The sequence below is a fragment of the Episyrphus balteatus genome, chromosome 2, assembly GCF_945859705.1.
Source record: "Episyrphus balteatus chromosome 2, idEpiBalt1.1, whole genome shotgun sequence".
Taxonomy (NCBI): Eukaryota; Metazoa; Arthropoda; class Insecta; order Diptera; family Syrphidae; genus Episyrphus; species Episyrphus balteatus.
Genome location: NC_079135.1, coordinates 68,539,801 through 68,561,993, shown reverse-complemented (window position 1 = coordinate 68,561,993; position 22,193 = coordinate 68,539,801). Strand labels below are relative to the sequence as shown.

Sequence of the window (22,193 nt, the reverse complement as noted above, 5' to 3'; positions counted from 1 at the left end):
AAATATGCTGCCGGCTCTCGGTCTATAAGGAGTCGGATTTATGTGTATAATACTTAATAATATTTGTAATGTAAAACCAATCTTGACTGTTGTAGATACTATAGGTAATGTCTATGAATGTAATTTTTGTATTCAAAATGCAATACCGATTCGATTCGATTTTTGACCAGATTCTAAAAACAACAACATAGCTAGCTCCAGGGCCGTCTTTAACTATCTTGGGGCCCTTGGGCACACAAGAATTTGGGGCCCTTTTGGAAAGTAAAATAAGTACAATGGTTGGCTAAAAAGCAATGGTTGGTTAAAAAGGGCTGCCAATATATCGTTCCATATAAAGTACCTAGTGTCTTTATTATTGGTAGGGGGTGCCAATAATACGCGCATTGAGACATCAAACGTTGCCACTGCCAATAATTGTACATTTTATACTGCCAATAATTTCCCTGTACCGGTTATAAGTTTCTGTTTGAAGAATTGGAAAAAAAAGCTCAAAGCTTGTTTTATTTTATTTTATTTTATTTTATTTTATTTTATTTTATTTTATTTTGTTTTACTTTATTTTATTTTAATGTCTCCTTTTTAACGGATATCTCCAATATAAAGTTTTCTAGATATTGCAATTTTCTCAAAAACGGATAATTATTTTGCTTTGAAAAAAAAACATGTAATGCTGCAAATAAGGATGCACTTTTGAAATAAGAAAAATATTTTTTTGAACCGTTATTAACGGTACCTACTTGCCATAGAACCGATTTCTTAATGTAAACGACACAACAGATTTTAATGAATATTTTGACATAAAAAGGTTTATACAAATATTAAAATGAAAAAAAATTAGTACTAAATATTTTGATTTTACCTTATTTTCTTATATTTTTTTATTTATAAATCATTTTTTTCGAAAACTATTGATAGAAATAACATTATTTTAATACTGAGTTAAAGGTGGGATGTCTAGCTTTTGAAAAATGTGAAACACTTTATAGTAAGAGTTGCCACTTTTTTTAAATATATTTTTTTTCATTTTTAGTACTATTTTATAAAATGGTCCAAAACACCACTTTTGCGCTCGATTTCGACTTCACCCCCATATAATAAATTAAAGTACTCCTCATTTGACATGCGTTTCATCACTGTTGAGCAATGTTGAAATTGGGCCCATAATGCCCATGGTCCTTTAATTTGGGTTTGGTCGTTTGGATTTAAATGTCCGCATACAACGCCACATAATTTGTTTTCATTTTTAAAAAAACATATTGTATTTTCCGTATAGGTGTAGAAAAAACTTTATTTGGTTGCCATATAAAAACTAAATTTTTTTGGTAGATGGTCTGCCCGACAAAAATGTTTTGAGAATAAATGTGTGACAGAAATTTTCGTTCCTTCGGGGCCCCCCTGAGAATGGGGGCCCTGGGCACGGGCCCCGTGTGCCCTTATGGTAAAGACGGCATTGGCTAGCTCTTTTGTGATTGGAATGAAAAACTGTTCATTTTCGAAATTATTTGATCGTGAATAAATTGTAACACACGCGTCGGATCTTTGGGAAAATTAAAAACACTTTTTTATCTACCTAGGAGTATAGATTTAATACATTTCAGTTCAATTTTTATTGTGGAAATTTTGATTTCTTAAGTACAAAACTTGTTTTATTTTTTTTTTGTTTTCTTTTCTTATAACAAATTATCCTACTTCGTTATGAAACGGAACTAACTTATTTTTTTCTAATTTACAAATTAAATTACATTAAGTGCTAAAGTTTTTTTAATATTTGTGTTTAACATTTATCACGCAACTTAGTCGTTGAATTTTTTAGTTTTCGCTGTATAGCGTCCTAATAGTGTGTAGATTTTTCGTTTTCTTTCGTCAAGTTGATGCCGCATAGCAGGACTATAAGGATCAAAGGATAAGACTCTCTTCTTTCTTCGAAAAATTCCTTCTTTTCGTATTAGGGCGCATGACATTAGAGACTAAAATTAAAGTTTAGAATCATTAAACATTTATAAAAAGAGTGTGTTTTTTTTTTACTTACCTCTTCAATGGGAAATTCTAGGAAGCTGAGGATTTCTCTAAGTATCTTTTCTGAATTTGCAACTAAATCATCATAGTATACAATAAGCAAGTCACCTGTAAAAAATCTTGCCCATCCAAGGTTCATATTTTCCCATCCATTAAGCTTATTTGTAACAAACTGTTGCCAATCTGAAATGAGTATTAAAAGGACATAAAGTAAAAACATTTGTTTTAAATTTTGCAGTGTTAAAGTTTCAGTTCCGTTTTGGACTTTTGGCATGTTTTGAATTTGCTGACATGTTTTATTGCTGACAATAAATTTAAGGAGTCGGACCAAAGATATGCAAATCTTAAAGCTTAAACTTTAACTATTTTCCTATAGCTCTTCACCCTTACCAACAGGAATCGAAATTATTTCATATACAGGGTGTCCCGTAATAAGATAATGAAATTTTAACAGGTGATTTTTGTATTCGTTCTCTAAAGTTGAATGAAATTGTCAAGAAATAGAATTACTGATTAAATAAAAAGTTTTTTCTGGTATGCATAGGTGTACGTTAAGCTGGGGACCAGGGTCTCAGGGTAAGACTAAAGTTAGGGCCCTTATTCTAATTATTTTTCTGCAGTTTTAATTTTTTATTAGTTTTATTAAAAATTTAATTTTTGATTATTCTTATTCAAAATTTCTATTTGTGATGAAATGTTAAAAATTGGCACACAATTTTGTGCCAATTTTTAACTTAACAATTTATAACAATAAAAAGAATGAAATATATCTAAGCACTTAACTTATTGTTGAGGCCCCTATTTTGAAAAAAGCTCTCAAAAGGTCAGTTGGGCAGTCTTATAGTGGAGTAACTAAAGCTAAAAAAAGTAGAAATATTAGGGAGCCGAGCCGGGCCGAATAGCTCTGATTTTGATGATCTTTTTTTTTTTCAAAAGTCAAAAATTAAAAATACTTTAACCTCTCTATAGGTTAAAAATTGCCCCAGTTGCCGTATTATTTTTTTTTAATTTAACAGAAGATTTTTGTGAACAAAAATTTTGTGTTCAAAAATTTTGCTTTAATATCATAAATTAAATGATAAGTTTGTCTAGGTAATTTTAAAATTAAAAAAAAAGCGTGTGTGTACTTTGTACACGCGATTGAAGTTTAACTTCAAACACACATGGTTCATGCATTTGCCACATGCGACGTGTAACTTGCCAAAGCAACTTGCGACATGGAACTTCCCACATGGGCCTGCCACACGCAACTTGCCACATGCAACTTGCCACATGGGTCTTGCCACATTCAACTTGCCACATACAACTTTCCAAATGAAACTTTCCACAATCAACTTGCCACATGCAACTTGCCACAAACAACTTGCCACATGCAACTTGCCACATGCAGTTCCACATGTTGCATGCTGAATGCAACATGCCTCGTATTACTTGCCAAATGCAACATGCACTTGCACCATGTTGCATGTCACACGGTACCTGCCACATGCAACTGCGACATGACACATGAAACTTGCCACGTGTTGCGTGTCTTTATTTTTACGTACTGCACCGTACTGCATTTTTAAGTACTAAAGTACTGCCAACTCTAAATGTGAAACGACAGCCCTTGCCCAATTGTCTTGGAGATAGCGATAGCGTCATAATCCCTTTGACATTTCTTGTCAAAAAGTAAATTTTTGCTCCAACACTTCAAAAAAATATATATAGAGTAAGGCACAATCTTCCACCGTTTAAGCGATAGATGCAATTTTCTCACAAATCGACTTCAAACGCAAAGAAAAATATTTGAACACAGTCAATGGCAATACCTATAATATTTAAATAAACATTTTTAAATAGCTAGAAGCTTATTTATATTGTTAAAATTAAGTAAATTGAATTAAGTGTTTTTGAAAAACTGGTCGTCAAATTCAGAATTTATTAAAGAAATTTTAACATGATTTTTTTTTTTAATTTGTAGTAATAAAATATGGATTTATTTTTCAATTTTTTTGGAAACCTCAACTGTAATACGCAGTTCAGAAAAAGAAACTAAAAGATGTTTCATTTTCAAAGAACCTTAATAGAAGTTTTTGAAAGAAAAAAAATTAACTTTATTTATCAAAGTTCAACATTAAAATTTACATATATATTTTTTTTCTTGATTCAACAGCCTTTCTTGTTGAGGGTTAAATATAGAAATGTTGAAAGTCTTGAGAAAATCAATTATTTCAATACCTACTTTATGAAACAAAATTATTGAAATTTAAGTAATTTTGAATTTTTTTCAAACTGTAGGTAATATATTATATATATTATTACCCTTTTCTCTTTTGAATTCAACCAATAATACAGTGCTGCTAAAAACATTCCGGATTTTTTTGTCATTTTCATCAATGGAAATTTTATAACTCAAAACTGGAACCAAACATTGTTTTAATATTTTTTCTAGGTCGTTTGTATATCAGTTACGCAATTTCAACAAAAAATTATGATCTTTAGTACACACAAAAATTTAAAAAAATTAAAAATGAAGTAGAGTTAGAATTTCGGCTGTGAAAAACTAACCGGATTTTTCAAGGATTTCGATTCTCAGTATTGAGTTAACGGTTTTAAGTATCACTTCAGTAAAATTTTTGTTTGCAAAGACGAACAAAGTTGTTAGCTTTGTGAATTGTATAAAATATTAAATGTAATACTAAAAATAACGCGTTATAGACATCCAATTCGTTACGAAGTCTTAAAACACTTTCAAGTCGAAATAAAACAAAATGTTATCCATTAAGGATGTTGCAAATTGCAACTTCAAGTGAGTATTACAGTAGCGAGCAAAAAAAATGCAAACAATAAAAACATTTGCATTTTTTCGATCGTCTAAAATGGCATATTAAGATAGACTTTTGACCAAATAATGTTTTTGGAGTAAAATATTGAACAAATTGACTCTGTTTAATGAAAATAAAACAGTTTCAATATGCCAAATTTGGTAACTTAGTTCTTGTTAAAAACTCTTTAAGACTTTTTCGTTTGCATTTTTTTTGCTCGCTACTGTATATCAAAAAACAGTAAAAAGGCACAAAATCAGTTGAATCAGATCACTTTAATGGGTCCCATCACAAAATAGCCCTAAAAACTGATAGGCGAATAAAGAGTTTTTTGATTAAAGATCCTTTTGCGACTTCTAAAACGATTGGTGAGGGGTTTATCTGCCTTTATCTGTACTTGAACATTAATTACAGTCAGAAAGGTGTGAGAAATTTTGATCTTTATGTCTTTCGGTTCGGAAAAACACCATTCCATAATAGTAAGCATTGACTAAAAAGGAAGGCAATGAAAGGATCTTAAGAAACACTTTAAATATTAAAATGAAAATACTTTATCTGGTTGTATTTAGAAGAAATCATCTGTTTTGCTGGATAACAAAACCGAAAAATATCCTTTTTAGTGATAAAAGCAATTTTTAATTGTTTTATTCCGAGTGTCAAATGGAAGCCAGGCGCTCAAACATGCACATGTTTGAAACCAACAAAATATACTCCCTACCATGAACACAGCGGAGGATCAATGATGGTTTGGGTTTTTTTTTTCAACTGCAGGCTCTGGCCGTACACCAAATCAACGGAATAATGGATCATTTAATGAAAAGAGAGATGTTGGAGTCGATAATGACTCCGTAAAAGCAGAAAAAAAACGTCTTTACATGCAAGTTATGATGCCAAAAATTCTTAAAAGCTCGTAAAACAGTAGTTTAGGCCAGACAATACTCCTGGCTTAGAATAGCAGTAACAATTATCCGACTTGAACCCGATTAAAAATTTTTGGGCTATCTTAAAGTGACGATTAGTGAAAAGAAAGCACACCTCAGAAACTAACGTACTTGTGGCTTTAAAAAATGACTAGGTGCATATTCCTTGTCTATTTTATTTAATTTGGCCGACTCCAAGTCTCCTTGGTGCCGAGCAGTCTTCAAAAACAAATGTTACTGAACAAAATATTAATATTGAACCCTAACATTAAAAAATTCGGTTAGTTTTTCACAGCCGAAATTCTGACTCTACTTCATTTCTAAATATTTTAAATTTTTGTATGTATTAAAGATCCTTATTTTTTGTTAAAATTGCGTAACTGATTTATAAACGACCTAGAAAAAATATTAAAACAATATTTGGTTCCAGTTTTAAGTTTTAAATTTTCAATTGATGAAAATGACAAAAAAATCCGGAATGTTTTTAGCAGCACTGTAGCTTTTTATGACGAAAAAATGTTTAAATATAAATTCATTTTTAAAAAAGCAAAAATTAAAATAAATTCGTTAAAATTTTTGTAATAATTTTTTTTTTTCAAAATTTAAGGAACTTTTTTTTCAAAATCTCTTCATTAATTTTTTTTGATTTAAATTTAAAAGATAGGATAGAACTTCTAGCTTTTTAAAAACGTGTATTTTAATATTGTAGGTGTTGCTGTTGTTTTCAAAATATTTTTAATTTTTTTTTTTTTAAGTCAATTAGTGTCAAATTTAAGGAAATATTATGAGCTTTCAAAAGTTACAGGTTTTCCGCGTCAAAGCCTGGCAGTTTTGTTATGCAGCCCGTTTAAAAGAAAGAAGAGCTAAACATGAGGTTTTTGTTAAAGTCCTGTTTTTTGGTGTGTTGGTCGACAAGTTAAAAAGTTTTATTGGTATCAAACCGCGGAAGGAAAAATATACTGGATTTTTTCGTTATATTATTTAAGAAACTGTATTGATTTTTCAGTTTTATTTCCAAAATGTCTTTAGTAGGGATCATTTTTGAGGTTATACCTAATTTTTTTTAGGCGTGTCATCAGAGTGAAAATTTACTTTTTGACAAAAATAATATCAAAGGGATTAACTAGTGATCTTAGCACCATCTAATTCTCGTATTTGTAAAACAGTTTTGTTTGTTATCGTGTGAACCTATACGAAGTTTTGTTCACACGTGTGCACGTGTTCACACTTACATCTTCCTTTTGTGCGTTTGTAACGATCTGGGGAGGCAAATCCAACATGTCCACCGCTCTGCCGATTGAATTCAGCTAAAATTGCCTTATCCGGATCCCGAACCAAAAGTATTGCCTTGGAAAATGCACCCCAAGCATTTGGACCCCATTCGTGTGTCTTAACAACTAACACCGATTTATTGCATATATTTTCAGCCGGAAACCCACTTTTCAAAAGTCCATAATCCTTATAAATACTTCCCGTAAAAATTCCTAAAACGGTATAGAAATATTATCAAGTTATAAATCATAAATATAATAAATTTCATACCAGTAGATTGTTGAAGCAAATAACGAAGCCAAGTGTTGCCACTTCCAGGAAACGATGCTAGTGCCGTTAGACCACTAACAGTACTATTTTGATGTGAGCTACTATTGGGGTCTAATTTTGAACCTTCAGTAGTTGTGTTATTGTTGCTGTGCTTATTTGTAGTTTTATCGATTTTAAGTTTTTCATTGTTTTTAATCATTGTGCGGAATGTTAAACGAGTTTTTTTGTCCTTCTCCTCAGTCGGTTGACTATGTAAAAATGTTAATTCCTTGCACCAGTGAATAGTTTGTTTTCGATGTAATCCAATGAATTGTGTTCGATAATTTGCTATCTAAAAGAATCAAAAATAATGTTTTTTTTTCTTTCTGTTGTTTAATCATTTGAAGAACTACAAAAGAACTCATGGTTCATTTAAGAATTGTTAAATGGAAACAAGAAAACCTCCCCTATGATAATAGTTTAGTCATATATTAAGGGATGGGAATCACTAAAATCCACCCCTAATCTGCAGATACAATTTATAATGTATAAGAGACCAAAAGACAATTTATCGAAACACCATGAATGAAAAGTTCCTACCTATTACTATAAAACGAAGAAAATTATTCTAGCAGACAAGGACGTATTCAGGGATCAAGGAAGCGGGTATTATAGATACCCAATTCTAATTACATTTTTTTCTTTATTATTAATTCAATTAAATACATAAATCTTGTATCGTCTGTAATTTTCTACATACAAGAAATGTTGGGTGGATTTTATTTAAATGTATAAGAAGAGCTTATATTAAGGCCTTGTTTGCATTGGGTTAAATATTTAGTCGAGTAAATAGTAATTTTTTTAAGTTTCAGAATAACAAAATAAATGGTGTTTTAAACATTTATAAATCTTTACAATTTATATACTTTACCAACGCGTTATTCTGTTTTCACGTTATTATCTTTTCAATTCAATAGTGTAAAAACTTTATCCTCGGCTAAATATTTAAGCCAATTCACACAAGGCCTAAGTACCTCAAATCTAGACCTTATGTAATAAAACACTTTTAGGCTTTGTAAAAAATGTTATTCTTTTCCTATACGAATTTTGGTAATGAATTTGAGCTCCCAAAATATTTCTTTTATTAAAAAAAAAAAAATTATCGTAAGAACCGTTCTTTTTTTTAAATTATAATAATAATTGAAAGTTTATTGATTGATTAACATTTTCTAGTTTTAGTTTGAAAATTAAACCAAATTTAAAAAAATCAATGTCCCGTTTTCGAATATGACTGTTAACAAAACAAAATGTTTTATTGTTAAAATGTATTTTTTCAAAATTTTATTTTTAAGTTAAATTGCGTTGAAATTAAATTATTCGTTTGGGAGACTTTTTTTAATTAAAAAAATGTATTTTTTCAAAATTTAATTTTTAAATTTAATTTCCTTGATATTGAAAACAAATTTTTGGATTTAAAAATAATTTTTTTTTTTCTAAAAAGATTTAAAAAAAAATGAGACTTTTCTTTGAAAAAAAGGTTTTAGGTGTTGATCAATATTTGCTGCAGTACCTATAATGGCATACCAAGCGTTTTAAAATATCTTTCAAAAGGTATTTGTAAAAAATTAATTTTCTTACGATTTTGAATTTTTATATATATGACTGGACTAAAATTCCGCTTAGTAGCATGCGTGGCACCCAAGACGGCAATTATGGTAGAGCTGTGTCAATCGTGATTGATTCGGTCTTTTTGACCCGTTCACCGAAAATTCTGAGTGATTTCAATCACTATAAACCAAATCAAGCAATCCTTATATCAATCTCGTTCATAAAATAAGAAAGTACGAAGTAGAAAAATGCGTTTCGTTCATCCAAATCGTTTACAATCAAAAACCACGAAGTGGAAAAGAACGTTTCGTTCATCCAAATCGTTCACAATCAAAAACCACGAAGTGGAAAAGAACGTTTCGTTCATCCAAATCGTTTACAATCAAAAACCACGAAGTGGAAAAGAACGTTTTGTTCATCCAAATCGTTCACAATCAAAAATCATCTAAAAAAATCTCTCAGAACTTGGAATTCATTCTCAATCATCATTTCGATTCCATGCATACAACTGATACAAGTTTATATAAGCAGGTTCAGAGTTTGAATTGAATCGAATTCGATTGGGAATTTCTATCGAATAAACGAATATCTGACCTTGACTTCTTTTTATTTTTGATGTATCTATTTCGACGTTTGAACTTGGCGGAGACATAATGCCTTACTGATAATCAAAGTTACCATTAAAATTTTCCAAAAATATATTTTCAAAAAAAAGCGGAGATAATTAAATTTTTAAAAAACTCTCATAGAAAATATAAACGAAAAATTGTTTTATATGGTTGCATTGAAATGTTAATATGTAAGGTTATATGCGATTTCTTGTTTCTTCTCTCATTTTTCAGAACGAAATGAGTGAAAAAGAAATGGTTTCGAATAAATGAACGAAAGAACGATTGATAGAAAAGACCGAATCTTTGGTGAAATCAATCTTTGAACGATTCGATCTTTTGAAATGAACGATTTGCCCAGCTTTAAATTATGGTGTCATCTCCAGAATGAAAAACCAGTAAAATAAAACTTCCATACAAAATTTCATCAGTCAACCACTACACTTATTTTGAAGGATTACTTGGTAATTTTCTGAATTGTTTTCTTGTTAAAAAGTACCTCAAAATCATGGATCATATAAATTAAAATGTAAAAAACTTTGAAACCTTATATACAATATGAGGATTATTAAAAATAAAATGCACAATGTAGAGTTCAACTTGCTAAAACTTTTAAGAATTTTCATATAGAAATTTGGTACCTAAATTTATAATAAAAAAAAACATAAAATTATTTTTGTTTTTTAAAAAAAAAACACAACATTAAAAAAAATTGAGGAATTGAGGTCGAAAAAATGCATTTTAAAGACAAAATATTTTGAAAATCGTTATATGTATAGTATAGTCGTTTCTTAAAAGACTATTTTTTTATTTAGTTGTAGTAATTATTATAAATTAACATCTAAAACTAAAATTTCAAAAATATTCAATACCATGTTTTCGCAAATTTATTTAAAAAAAAAAATTCTAATCTTTTTATTTTTAAATCCAAAAATTAATTTTTTTGCACAATCAAAGAGGTAGTTTGGACAAAACACGGTTCTATTAAAAAAATCGTTTAGGAAATTAAACTTTTCTAAAATCAGTATATAACAGGTACTTATATTTTTGATTCAAAAAAATGTATTCAAACATTTTTTTGGAGAGTCGCCAAAAGACAGAAAACTGTCACACGGTCTTTCTCTATCATTGATTTCTATCACAACTTTTTTTCTTTGCGCGAACGCAATACTTGATAACTTAGTAAGTAAAAATCCTTGAAACGAAAAATTTTGAAAAAAATATGAAAAAATCACAAATTTAAGGTTAGGTATTATTTTTATTTTTAATCAAAATTTAATATCAGATTCTTATGTTATATGGCTTCCAGTTTTTGAGATAATTAAAAATAACAAAAATTATACTTTTCTTTCAAAATATTTTTTATCGTTAAAATAATTATTGCTTAAATAGTTCTTCTATATAGAGAAAACAATTTGAGACTAAACAACTAAAAATTGTTAGGTAAATTTTTATATTTCTCATAAGCATTTGATATACAGGGTGTCCCACAGTCACCGCCCTAAACGAAAACCATGGATTCCTGAGGTCATTTTAAGTCGAAAAACTTAAGAGTTAATTTTCTCGTTTTCGTCCCGTTTTCGAGCTACCACGGTTTTTATGATTTTTGCTCTCTTGTCCTTTAACTGGCCTTATCTTTGCCAAACTACGTTTGATTTGAAATATTTTTTTGCAACCAATCAAGAATTTATTGCAATTTAAGTTTGTCTCAAAACTTTTTTTTCTGCGGACAACCGTTTCTCCACAATTTTGCATCAAACACAATGTTCTTCGTTTTTTAAGTTGTTTTTTACACTTTCATATCATTTAAGTAAAAAAACACGTTAATGAGTATTAATTTTTTGTGCTTTTTATTAAAGCCCAGTTTATTTTCATAAAAAAAATAAGTTTTATTTCATAAAAAAGGCTACTGAAAGTAATTAAAAAAAAAAATAAACAAACTGAGTGAATGAAAAAAAAAATAATTTTTAAATAAAAAATTAATTTAAATGAATTAAAAACTTTTTCTGAGCAATTGTGGTTAAGAAAAGAACATATAGATAAAGCTCAGAAAAAGTTTTAATTCATTTAAATTAATTTTGTATTGAAAAATTATTTAATTATTATTATGGATTCCTGAGATCATTTTAAGTCGAAAATTTTAAGAGGTAATTTTCTCGTTTTCGTCCCGTTTTCGAGCTACCACGGTTTTTATGATTTTTGCTCTCTTGTCCTTTAACTGGCCTTATCTTTGCCAAACTACGTTTGATTTGAAATATTTTTTTTGCAACCAATCAAGAATTTATTGCAATTTAAGTTTGCCTCAAAACTTTTTTTTCTGCGGACAACCGTTTCTCCACAATTTTGCATCAAACACAATGTTCTTGGTTTTTAAGTTGTTTTTTACACTTTCATATCATTTAAGTAAAAAAACACGTTAATGAGTATTAATTTTTTGTGCTTTTTATTAAAGCCCAGTTTATTTTCATAAACAAAATAAGTTTTATTTCATAAAAAAGGCTACTGAAAGTAATTAAAAAAAAAAATAAACAAACTGAGTGAATGAAAAAAAAAATAATTTTTAAATAAAAAATTAATTTAAATGAATTAAAAACTTTTTCTGAGCAATTGTGGTTAAGAAAAGAACATATAGATAAAGCTCAGAAAAAGTTTTAATTCATTTAAATTAATTTTGTATTGAAAAATTATTTAATTATTATTATGGATTCCTGAGGTCATTTTAAGTCGAAAAACTTAAGAGGTAATTTTCTCGTTTTCGTCCCGTTTTCGAGCTACCACGGTTTTTATGATTTTTGCTCTCTTGTCCTTTAACTGGCCTTATCTTTGCCAAACTACGTTTGATTTGAAATATTTTTTTGCAACCAATCAAGAATTTATTGCAATTTAAGTTTGTCTCAAAACTTTTTTTTCTGCGGACAACCGTTTCTCCACAATTTGCATCAAACACAATGTTCTTGGTTTTTAAGTTGTTTTTTACACTTTCATATCATTTAAGTAAAAAAACACGTTAATGAGTATTAATTTTTTGTGCTTTTTATTAAAGCCCAGTTTATTTTCATAAAAAAAATAAGTTTTATTTCATAAAAAAGGCTACTGAAAGTAATTAAAAAAAAAATAAACAAACTGAGTGAATGAAAAAAAAAATAATTTTTAAATAAAAAATTAATTTAAATGAATTAAAAACTTTTTCTGAGCAATTGTGGTTAAGAAAAGAACATAAAGATAAAGCTCAGAAAAAGTTTTAATTCATTTAAATTAATTTTGTATTGAAAAATTATTTAATTATTATTATGGATTCCTGAGGTCATTTTAAGTCGAAAATTTTAAGAGGTAATTTTCTCGTTTTCGTCTCGTTTTCGAGCTACCACGGTTTTTATGATTTTTGCTCTCTTGTCCTTTAACTGGCCTTATCTTTGCCAAACTACGTTTGATTTGAAATATTTTTTTTGCAACCAATCAAGAATTTATTGCAATTTAAGTTTGTCTCAAAACTTTTTTTTCTGCGGACAACCGTTTCTCCACAATTTTGCATCAAACACAATGTTCTTCGTTTTTTAAGTTGTTTTTTACACTTTCATATCATTTAAGTAAAAAAACACGTTAATGAGTATTAATTTTTTGTGCTTTTTATTAAAGCCCAGTTTATTTTCATAAAAAAAATAAGTTTTATTTCATAAAAAAGGCTACTGAAAGTAATTAAAAAAAAAAATAAACAAACTGAGTGAATGAAAAAAAAAAATAATTTTTAAATAAAAAATTAATTTAAATGAATTAAAAACTTTTTCTGAGCAATTGTGGTTAAGAAAAGAACATATAGATAAAGCTCAGAAAAAGTTTTAATTCATTTAAATTAATTTTGTATTGAAAAATTATTTTTTTTTAATTCACTCAGTTTGTTTATTTTTTTTAATTACTTTCAGTAGCCTTTTTTATGAAATAAAACCTATTTTTTTATGAAAATAAACTGGGGTTTAATAAAAAGCACAAAAAATTAATACTCATTAACGTGTTTTTTTGACTTAAATGATATGAAAGTGTAAAAAACAACTTTAAAAACGAAGAAAGTTGTGTTTAATGCAAAATTGTGGAGAAACGGTTGTCCACAGAAAAAAAAGTATCGAGACAAACTTAAACTGCAATAAATTCTTGATTGGTTGCAAAAAAAAATATTTCAAATCAAACGTAGTTTGGCAAAGATATTATGGCCATTTAAAGGACAAAAGAGAAAAAATCATAAAAACCGTGGTAACTCGAAAACGAGACGAAAACGAAAAAATTACCTCTTACGTTTTTCGACTTAAAATGACCTCAGGAATCCATGGTTTTCATTTGGGGTGGTGACTGTGGGACACCCTGTATATTATAGTTTTGTCCACAAACTTGAAATGAAATAAAAAATACATATATTGTAACCCCTTCTTATTCTTATTTTAGCTACGGTCTGCATGACAACCCAGACCACCTATAGAGGGTAAACTAGACACAAAAATACACAATATATCAACCTAATCGATTCCTTACTCTGCGTTTTGTTATAAAAGGGGCTCTACTGTTCATACAAACATAAATATCCAATTAATTTATAGACGACGTCGATAAAACAATTGCCTTTAAGTAAAAAAAATAAACTATACAGAACGTTAAGCAAAATTTTGCTAGGCAGGAATCTAGGATTTTTTGTACAGATACCTACAATCATACATACAAAAAAAAAAGCAATCAAATATTCTTACCTCTCCGAAACGTCCGATCCTTACTCGTTTTGGGTGAGGTCCTGGCACATTCGATATTGAAAGGAATAGGATACCAGCTATGTACATTACGATGGTGCATGCAACTCCAACTAGTCGCCATCCATACAATGCCATTCCGCATTATTCTTGCAGTCTTTAATGTACTTCTATGGAACTTGTTCTTATAACCGACTAAGTTAATAAGTTCTGCAAAAATAAAACAAAAAACGAATTACTCTGTGAGTTACAATATAACAATAATACCTCAAAAGAATTATAAACTAATGTCATATCGACCAAATAAGATATGAAGATAAAGGTATGGGGTAGGTAATGGTAGAGCCATTCACAACTTCTGCATGTTTATTGTCCAATGAACATTCAACATTCAAAAAATGTTATTCAACCTTCTATTTTCGAAAATTTTATATTAAGTGAGGTAGACACTGTTATTTAGTTATGGTGACCATCTGTAATTTTTTATCTGTACAATTTCAACAACTACTTTTAATTTATAGCATGTCTTGTCTATAGATCAACCGATCGTTAAATAAGTGTAGTATTTTAAGAAAAACCAAAATTTTCAATCTATTCTAGTTTTTGTATCACAAGAAATTATTGTATTATGGAGTTTTTTTTTAGTTTTTAAGTTGAATTTAAATGATTTTTTCAAGATTATTTAAAATTTTGAAAAATAAAATTTATGAAGAATTTTTTTTTTTAGCTAACATACCGGGTGTCCCGATAAGAAGATTTTGAGGGATGATTTTTGGGTATATTCTAAGAAAAAAATTGTTCAACAGTAACTCTCTAACTGCAAAGTTGATACCCTTTAGCGATGATTTAAGAAAACGCTTACTTTGGTATGCCTTTACTCATGTTAATGTTAATATACCAACCATAACTGTTTCACAAAGTTTTAAAAATTAAGAAAATTTAAGTTAGCTGTTATGATACCTTTCTCACACACAACTTAAACTACCTACTGAAAAACACCCTTTCACCAAAAATAATTTTAAGAACTTTATGAATCATTTGTCCCTGCTTTATCTAAAACCTTCATCCCGAATTTCATCAGTGTAGCATGTTTTTCACATGGGTTTTGGTTATATTTTACCTGTTGAAGTCAAAAAACAAGCACCCTTGTTTTTAATCGGCAATAACTTTTCTTACAGCAATAGTACTGACTTTATTTTTATGTCATTAGATTCAGCATCAAAAAATACCTTGAAAACATGTTTCATATGATGATATTCGACTAACAATTTTTTCAGTATATTTTTGACCTTTTGTCAGCGAAAAAACACCCTTCCACCCAACTTTTTTTTATAGACTTTTTTTGTCCTTGGTTCTTATCCCAAAAGCAAACTTTTTGCCAAGTTTCATGAGCGTAACAATTTTTTTTTTTAATACATATTTTATGTCCAACTTTATAAAAGTTGTCCTCTAGGTATTGCGCATGCAATAAATAACGATTTGGATAGTATTTCGACCTGGTCTGAAGAAAATGGATTGTTTTTGAACCCTTTAAAAACAAAATGCTTGGTTATTAGCAAAAAGGTGTTGGATCTTTCCTACTTTCCTGATATTAATCTTAAAGGTTCAAAAATAAACTATGTTGAAAAAGTAAAAAATTTAGGATAGTGTTTAATAGAACCCTTACATGGGATGACCACATTAATTCTACAATTGGCAAAGTTTATGGTGTTTTAAGGAAACTTTGGATGTCTCATAATTACACTCCACAAAAACGCTCATACTTCCCATTCTTTCTTACGGTTGTGAAACTTTTAGAAATTGAGATGCATCTAGCAAGAGAAAACTTAATGTTGCGTTCAATAATACAGTGCGTTATGTGTTTAGTCTGAGACGATTTGATCGAGTTTCAAGCTAATCGAAGTTAATTTTAAATTTTAAATTTATTATAGGCGTGTTTTTTCTACAACTCAGTAGCTACTCATTTTTTTATTTTATTCGAAAAACAATAAAAACAAATACTTACTTGTGTAATTTTTATTATTGTTTTGCGAATAAAATGAAAAATGAGTAGCTACTGAGTTGTAGAAAAAACACGCCTTATATTTGTATACTGTTATATTGTCATAAACACATATATGTTCTGTAGCTCAAATCAATCAAATTTTAAGCTTCACTTGCTATAAGATAATTTAAGTCTTAATGTGTAAGCATTTAATCGAAATAAAAACTAAACTAAACTATTTTACCTGTACTATATGTTTATAACACATTTATCGAAGAAAATCGGCCCCAAAGTCAAAAATTATATTATCATGGGTAAGGAAAAAATAATTCCATTTAGAAATTAATTTCTGAGCAATGAAAAAAGATAATAACAATTTTTAAATACAGGTACAAAGAATAGCATTTCTTCTACAAATCAAGACATTAATGAAGTTTATCATAAATATTAACGGAGTTATTAACATTAACATGAGTAAAGGCATACCAAAGTAAGCGTTTTCTTAAATCATCGCTAAAGGGTATCAACTTTGCAGATAGAGAGTTAATGTAGAACAATTTTTTTCTAAGAATCATCCCTCAAGTCTTCTTATCTCATCCCGGGACACCCTGTATAATTTTTAACGAATATCTTCAAATCTACATCATAAACCTTTGCCAAAAATATGGTCACTCTGAGTGTTGTACGTACAACTGGTAAACAATTTCTGATATGGTTCATTAAATGTATCAAGGGATGTGAAAATTAAAGTAGGTACCTATTTGTAAAAGAGATACAACCCTATTTAGTTCTATATCTTTCCGAGGTTTAAAATGATTAATCAATGGACTGTGACTGCTTTAAAATGGGTGTACTCTGTATGTATTTATCTAAACGTATTTTTTATCTTTAGAAAATAATAAATTTCATAAACACTACATTGGATAAATTGGTTGATAGATTTTGTTTTTGCTTGTGTGTTAGAAACAAATAATTCTTTTTGAATGTCATGGTCGTTCAAGCAATTGTGTATTGATCATTACGAATACTGTTCTGAATTTTGGGATAATACTTTTACTCATAGACAATTTTACTAATATAGTTTTTGTCAAATACATAGCATAAACAAAATTGATAAGAAAAACACTGTTCATTAATGTAGTTTAGGTACTAATTACGTTCATAATTGAAAAAAAAAAAAAAACAATTTTATTTTTAATTTAAATCATTTTTACAGAAATAAAATGCACGACTGGGTCGCACGTAATTGCTCTTGCAGTTCAAAGCAATTTTAAGTTAGTTAACTTATAGATTTTAAGAGCTAGCTCTATTATTTATATGCATATATAAATTTTAAAGAAATTTTGTTGGGGAAGAGCCTACATTTAGGGAAAAATTTTGTTAAATGAAAAATTCTTTTTTGTTACCTATTTGACTTTTTTGATAAAAACTAAAAATGCAGTCGAGCAAATAAGCAAATATGATTTTCAAAGATAAAACACAAAATTCTTATATAATTTTATTTAACGAAAAACCAATGAAGAAATACTTCAGAGTTAAATAAAGATACAAATAAAAGAATTGGTATATTATTAACTTTTTTTGCATCGTTTTAAGGAGCAAAATATGAAATTAGATAGATATAATACCAAAAATAAAAATAAAGACTTTATTATTCCCTAGAAAGCAAAGTTGGCACCTCCGTGGAGTGGTTTGGACGACCTAAACAAATATACTAATTATTTGAAAAAGTATGTTGAAACTTATGGCGGAACGAATTGGAACTTTTTTAAAAGTCTCCGTGAAAAGACACACACTGCATTTGGACTATATTAATAACTAGGGCAATAATTTCTGGATTAAATAATAGATTTATATAACGGTTTTCTATGTCCCAAAAAAAGTAGGTAGGTACTTACTACCAACAATCTAAGAGCACCATACCAAAATATTTTACAAAAGCTCGAAAAGATCGCACATGTTCACAACCAAGCTTGAAGAAAATTAAGAGAAATTTTAAATGCAGGAAATAAAACGTAAGAGTGAGGTTTAAAATTAAAATTTGTTTCACTCTCTTGCAATTTTTGTAAAAATCTTTTTATGTTTCTCTATGTAGGTATTGGATATTTATACCAACATTTTGAGCCAAAAATATTTATATTTTGACGAAGTTCATTTGTATACTTTTGTCACCAAAATCAGGCCATTTTGCCGTGTGTGTTCCTTGGATTTATGTAGAACTGTTCATATTCAATGAAAAAAATGTTTTTTTTTTAAATTATACTTTTTTATACTATTTCTTGGATTTTTTGTTTAAGTTTGCACTTTTTTTATTTCTCCCCTATTTATTTTCATAAAAACATAGTTGGCAATAATATAAAGAACGCCTTTTTGACATTCATTTAGATAAATTTCTAGCTCAAGTACAGTTTTGAAAAAGAAAATTCTATTACCGCTTATTCTGTCCGCCATTTTGAAAAAAAATTAAAGTTGGAAGATTTTTTGTATTTCTCATACTAATATGCTTCAGTGTCTCAAATTTCTTGACTTTTCGTCACGAAATGGCCGTGCAAATGATTTTTGACACCATTAAGCACCAAATGCACCATTGTGTTTGTGTGGCGAGGAAAATGATAAATAGTCAAAGCCAGCTTGACCGACAGATTTTTAAATCGTCAGCGAGTTCATGAATTTCACTGATTGTGTCAACTTCATTTTTAATTTTTATTTGGTAAAAATAATAATTTACCAAATGGTCCATAAAAATGAAAAAATATCATAAAAATAGGATTTTTGCATTATTTCGACAAATTTCTGAATACCAGAAGTCCGAAAGTCCTTACCCAATTTGAACAATTTTTTTTTTACTCAATATTTAGCTGATAAAAGAGTTGTTTAAATCTATTATATTAAAAAAATAAGGCGTTAGGGTGGTCATTTTTTTTAATAGAATTAAAAAAAAAATTCAAGTTTCAAGGCCAAACAAGAGTCAGAAGATATTAACCGATTTTGATCATTTTTTAAACCCTTCTTAGTCTTCATCATTCACAACTTTTTCGGCGCTCTTAGGATTTGAAATTCGAAAAAAATTTAATACATTTTTGACCCAGCCTAATGTTCACTGTACAGTATAATGTTTATACAGAACTGAAGCGGCTTGCTCATTGCAACTTTATAATTTTCTGTGAAAGCGTTATATAAAAAAGGGAGTTCCCTGTTTTCTTGGAGATGGTAGTATACTGAAGAGTAGATCTAGTCATCTAGTACTATAATCAACACATGATCGATCTTCTGCTTGATGAGAAAGGAATGTATAGTTATTGTACTACAGGGCTATTATCAGCTTTAAAGAAAAAATATGTCATCTAGAGCAAAATTCCCCTTATAGAAAATGTTCAAATCTGGATATTCAAAACACAAGTAAAGACTATTAATTTTACCAACAAACTGTTTAAGTTTTATAATAATTGTTCATATTGTTTAACAGTTCGCACCACCACTATACGTTTAGCAGGGGAAAGCGCTAAAATAGTACCAATTTTATCAGAAAGAAAGAAATTTTCTCGGTCACTTGGCATCGTTAACAATAAATTTGCTCTTTTAAAGTATGTCCGTGAGGCAAATATGTAGGCGTAGGTGTAGTATAGGTAGGTACCTACATTATTTAGGTCAGTTTATGTATCTTAGCTTTGTAAGTGCATTACCGTACCGTATTAATTTTTGGAGTACTAAACCTGGAACGACATTGAACTCAAATTTATGAAAATTTATACACAAATATAAAAACAGGCCTGTTATGACCGCCAAGTATTATATCACTTAATTGCTTTATCATAGACTAATATTTCAATGGCCTTCTTTGTTAATCCTTAACTTTTTTTTACTCTGAGCTTATGTTGAACATAAAACCGCCTCATTTGCTTTTTTTTAGATTTCACTTTAAGTTTAGGCCTACCATTATTCATTATTCCTTATCACATAACTTCAACTAAAACCTACCTCTCTTGTAGTGCAAACACAATCCTGAAGGACTAAGGGGATAAATAAACACACACGTATATAGCTACTATACTCAATCCTTAATCTTTTGTATTCCTTTTTTTTTACGGAATTCGATACTTTATATAAGAATAAAGAATCCATATACTGTTGCATGCATAGTATAGTTGTTGTTGTTATGTTTTACCCTCAAGCTTTCATTAAGATTGTTCGGCCTTGAAATATAACATTTGCTTATGCTATACGAGAGAGGTGCAAAAAATATCCATTTTTGCTTCTCAAGTCAAAGGAAACACTCTAAAAAAAACCTCTAAAACTTTTATTCTACATACACAACAACAACAAAAACAGGCAACAAGAAGAAAAAAATGGAAAATGTTTTAACAATGAAGGATTTAAGCAATTTGAAGTTTCGTAATGTTCAAATCTCATGCAAAATTCAAGAAGACGGCGAATTGTTTTTCCTCGTTTTTGCTCCTGGTTAAAAAAAATATAAAATCAATTTTTTTAATTAATTTTTTTTGGTACAAAGAAAACATGCCCGTGATCCAATTCATTTTTAATAACTGCCACACCTTTAAGTTCTTTAAAGTTTATTTTTTTTTGCATTTCTAAATTATGTTTAATTTATGCCCACATTTTTTAAAAGTATCTACTTATCATGATGTAGAAAATGAATATAAATAATCACAACACACTTTTTCTTTTATTTATATCAGCTAGGTTTATGCATAAAAATAAATGAGCTGCATCTTTGAGAAAATTACACTTTATTTTTTGTACCTATATGGAACTCACTTTGTGGCGGGGTGGTGGTGGCGGTTTTGTGCTTTTTTATTCCTTGAGAATTTTCAATCAACAGTAAAAACTATTAAAGTCTTGTTGAAATAATGCCATTTTTGGATAATATTATTTTTTTTTCTTAACATACACTATTTAGGTACATACAAAAAAATAAACGGGAAGAATATTTTTCAATTCAACGAAGACGTTTTGGAACGTGAAATCGGCCATTTGAGATGGAAGAACTATACTGGCAGCTTTTTCCTACAGAGAGTGGAAAATATAAACATCTTTCGGATTCACCACATTTGTTTTTTTTTTTTTTTTGCGTTCGTCTATTTTGATGTTTGCCAACAGCTACAGCACTATAATGCCTTGCCTAAGCCTATGAATAAAAACGGATTTTTTTGTTTTTGTATACAAATTTAGGGTGAACTATATTGAACTGGCGCATGCTGTCTAACTATATGGAGAAGTTTTCGTATTAGGATTTTTGGGAGCGAGAGAGAGTGTAAGCTTTTATGTTTTCATAATGTTTTTCCTTTTTTCTTATACACATTATCCATGTGTGTGGAAGTGGATATCTAAACAAAATCTTACATGTGGATAAAAGGATATACGTTAACAATATTTTTCATTCATGTCTTTATAATTTGTTGTATATGAATTGTAAATCTTATCGGATCGCTAAAAGCTAAACGCTTGACAAGTAGGTCTCTAATGAGACTTGTTGTTTATGAACTAATTAACTCCTAATGAATTGTTAATTTTATAGTTAGCGCACACAAAGTGAATTGTTTGATGAAGTCTTGAGATTTATTTACGAATATGTATACTCGTACTACCTATCAGATAATTACAATTTAAGATCTGTGTAGTCCAATTACGAATTCTATTACAGGATTTTACCTACTTTTCATGAGTTGCTGATTTGTAATAATAGGAATTCATAGTATGACATGATAAGAAATAGACTTGTGATTTGTAAGCCACAGCTAGCTTCTCTGATACAGGTACCTAAATACAGTAGTCCCACGATAATGTGAATTACCGATAATGCGAATTTCTCTAAAATGTGAATAGCCAAAAATTATCTATAATGCGAACTTCAAATTTTTAAACTCTGTTATGTGAATTTCTTTTGTAAAAGCTTGTGTGTTTTTCTTGTATGGGTACGCAATTGTTTTTACAGGCTTGAATAATTGATAACAGTTGTTTGTCTAGACATATCTTAAGAA

The 22,193-nt window shown here is 28.9% G+C and overlaps 1 protein-coding gene across 2 annotated transcripts; it reads right to left on the bottom strand.

Annotated features, from left to right (window-relative positions):
• Positions 1-1,488: 1,488 nt before the first annotated feature.
• Positions 1,489-21,233, bottom strand: LOC129910820 (WSCD family member CG9164). Of its 2 annotated transcripts, none has more exons than XM_055988391.1 (6): positions 20,956-21,233; positions 14,214-14,420; positions 7,286-7,616; positions 6,976-7,227; positions 2,030-2,199; positions 1,489-1,967 (listed from the first exon to the last, which is right to left on the bottom strand). In XM_055988391.1, the coding sequence occupies exons 2-6, from the start codon at positions 14,346-14,348 to the stop codon at positions 1,794-1,796; spliced, it is 1,062 nt and encodes a 353-aa protein (XP_055844366.1). In that variant the 5' UTR covers positions 14,349-14,420; positions 20,956-21,233; the 3' UTR covers positions 1,489-1,793. The 2 variants fall into 2 exon arrangements, with proteins under 2 accessions (XP_055844366.1, XP_055844365.1); XM_055988390.1 differs by having other exon boundaries at positions 20,971-21,233.
• Positions 21,234-22,193: the final 960 nt, after the last annotated feature.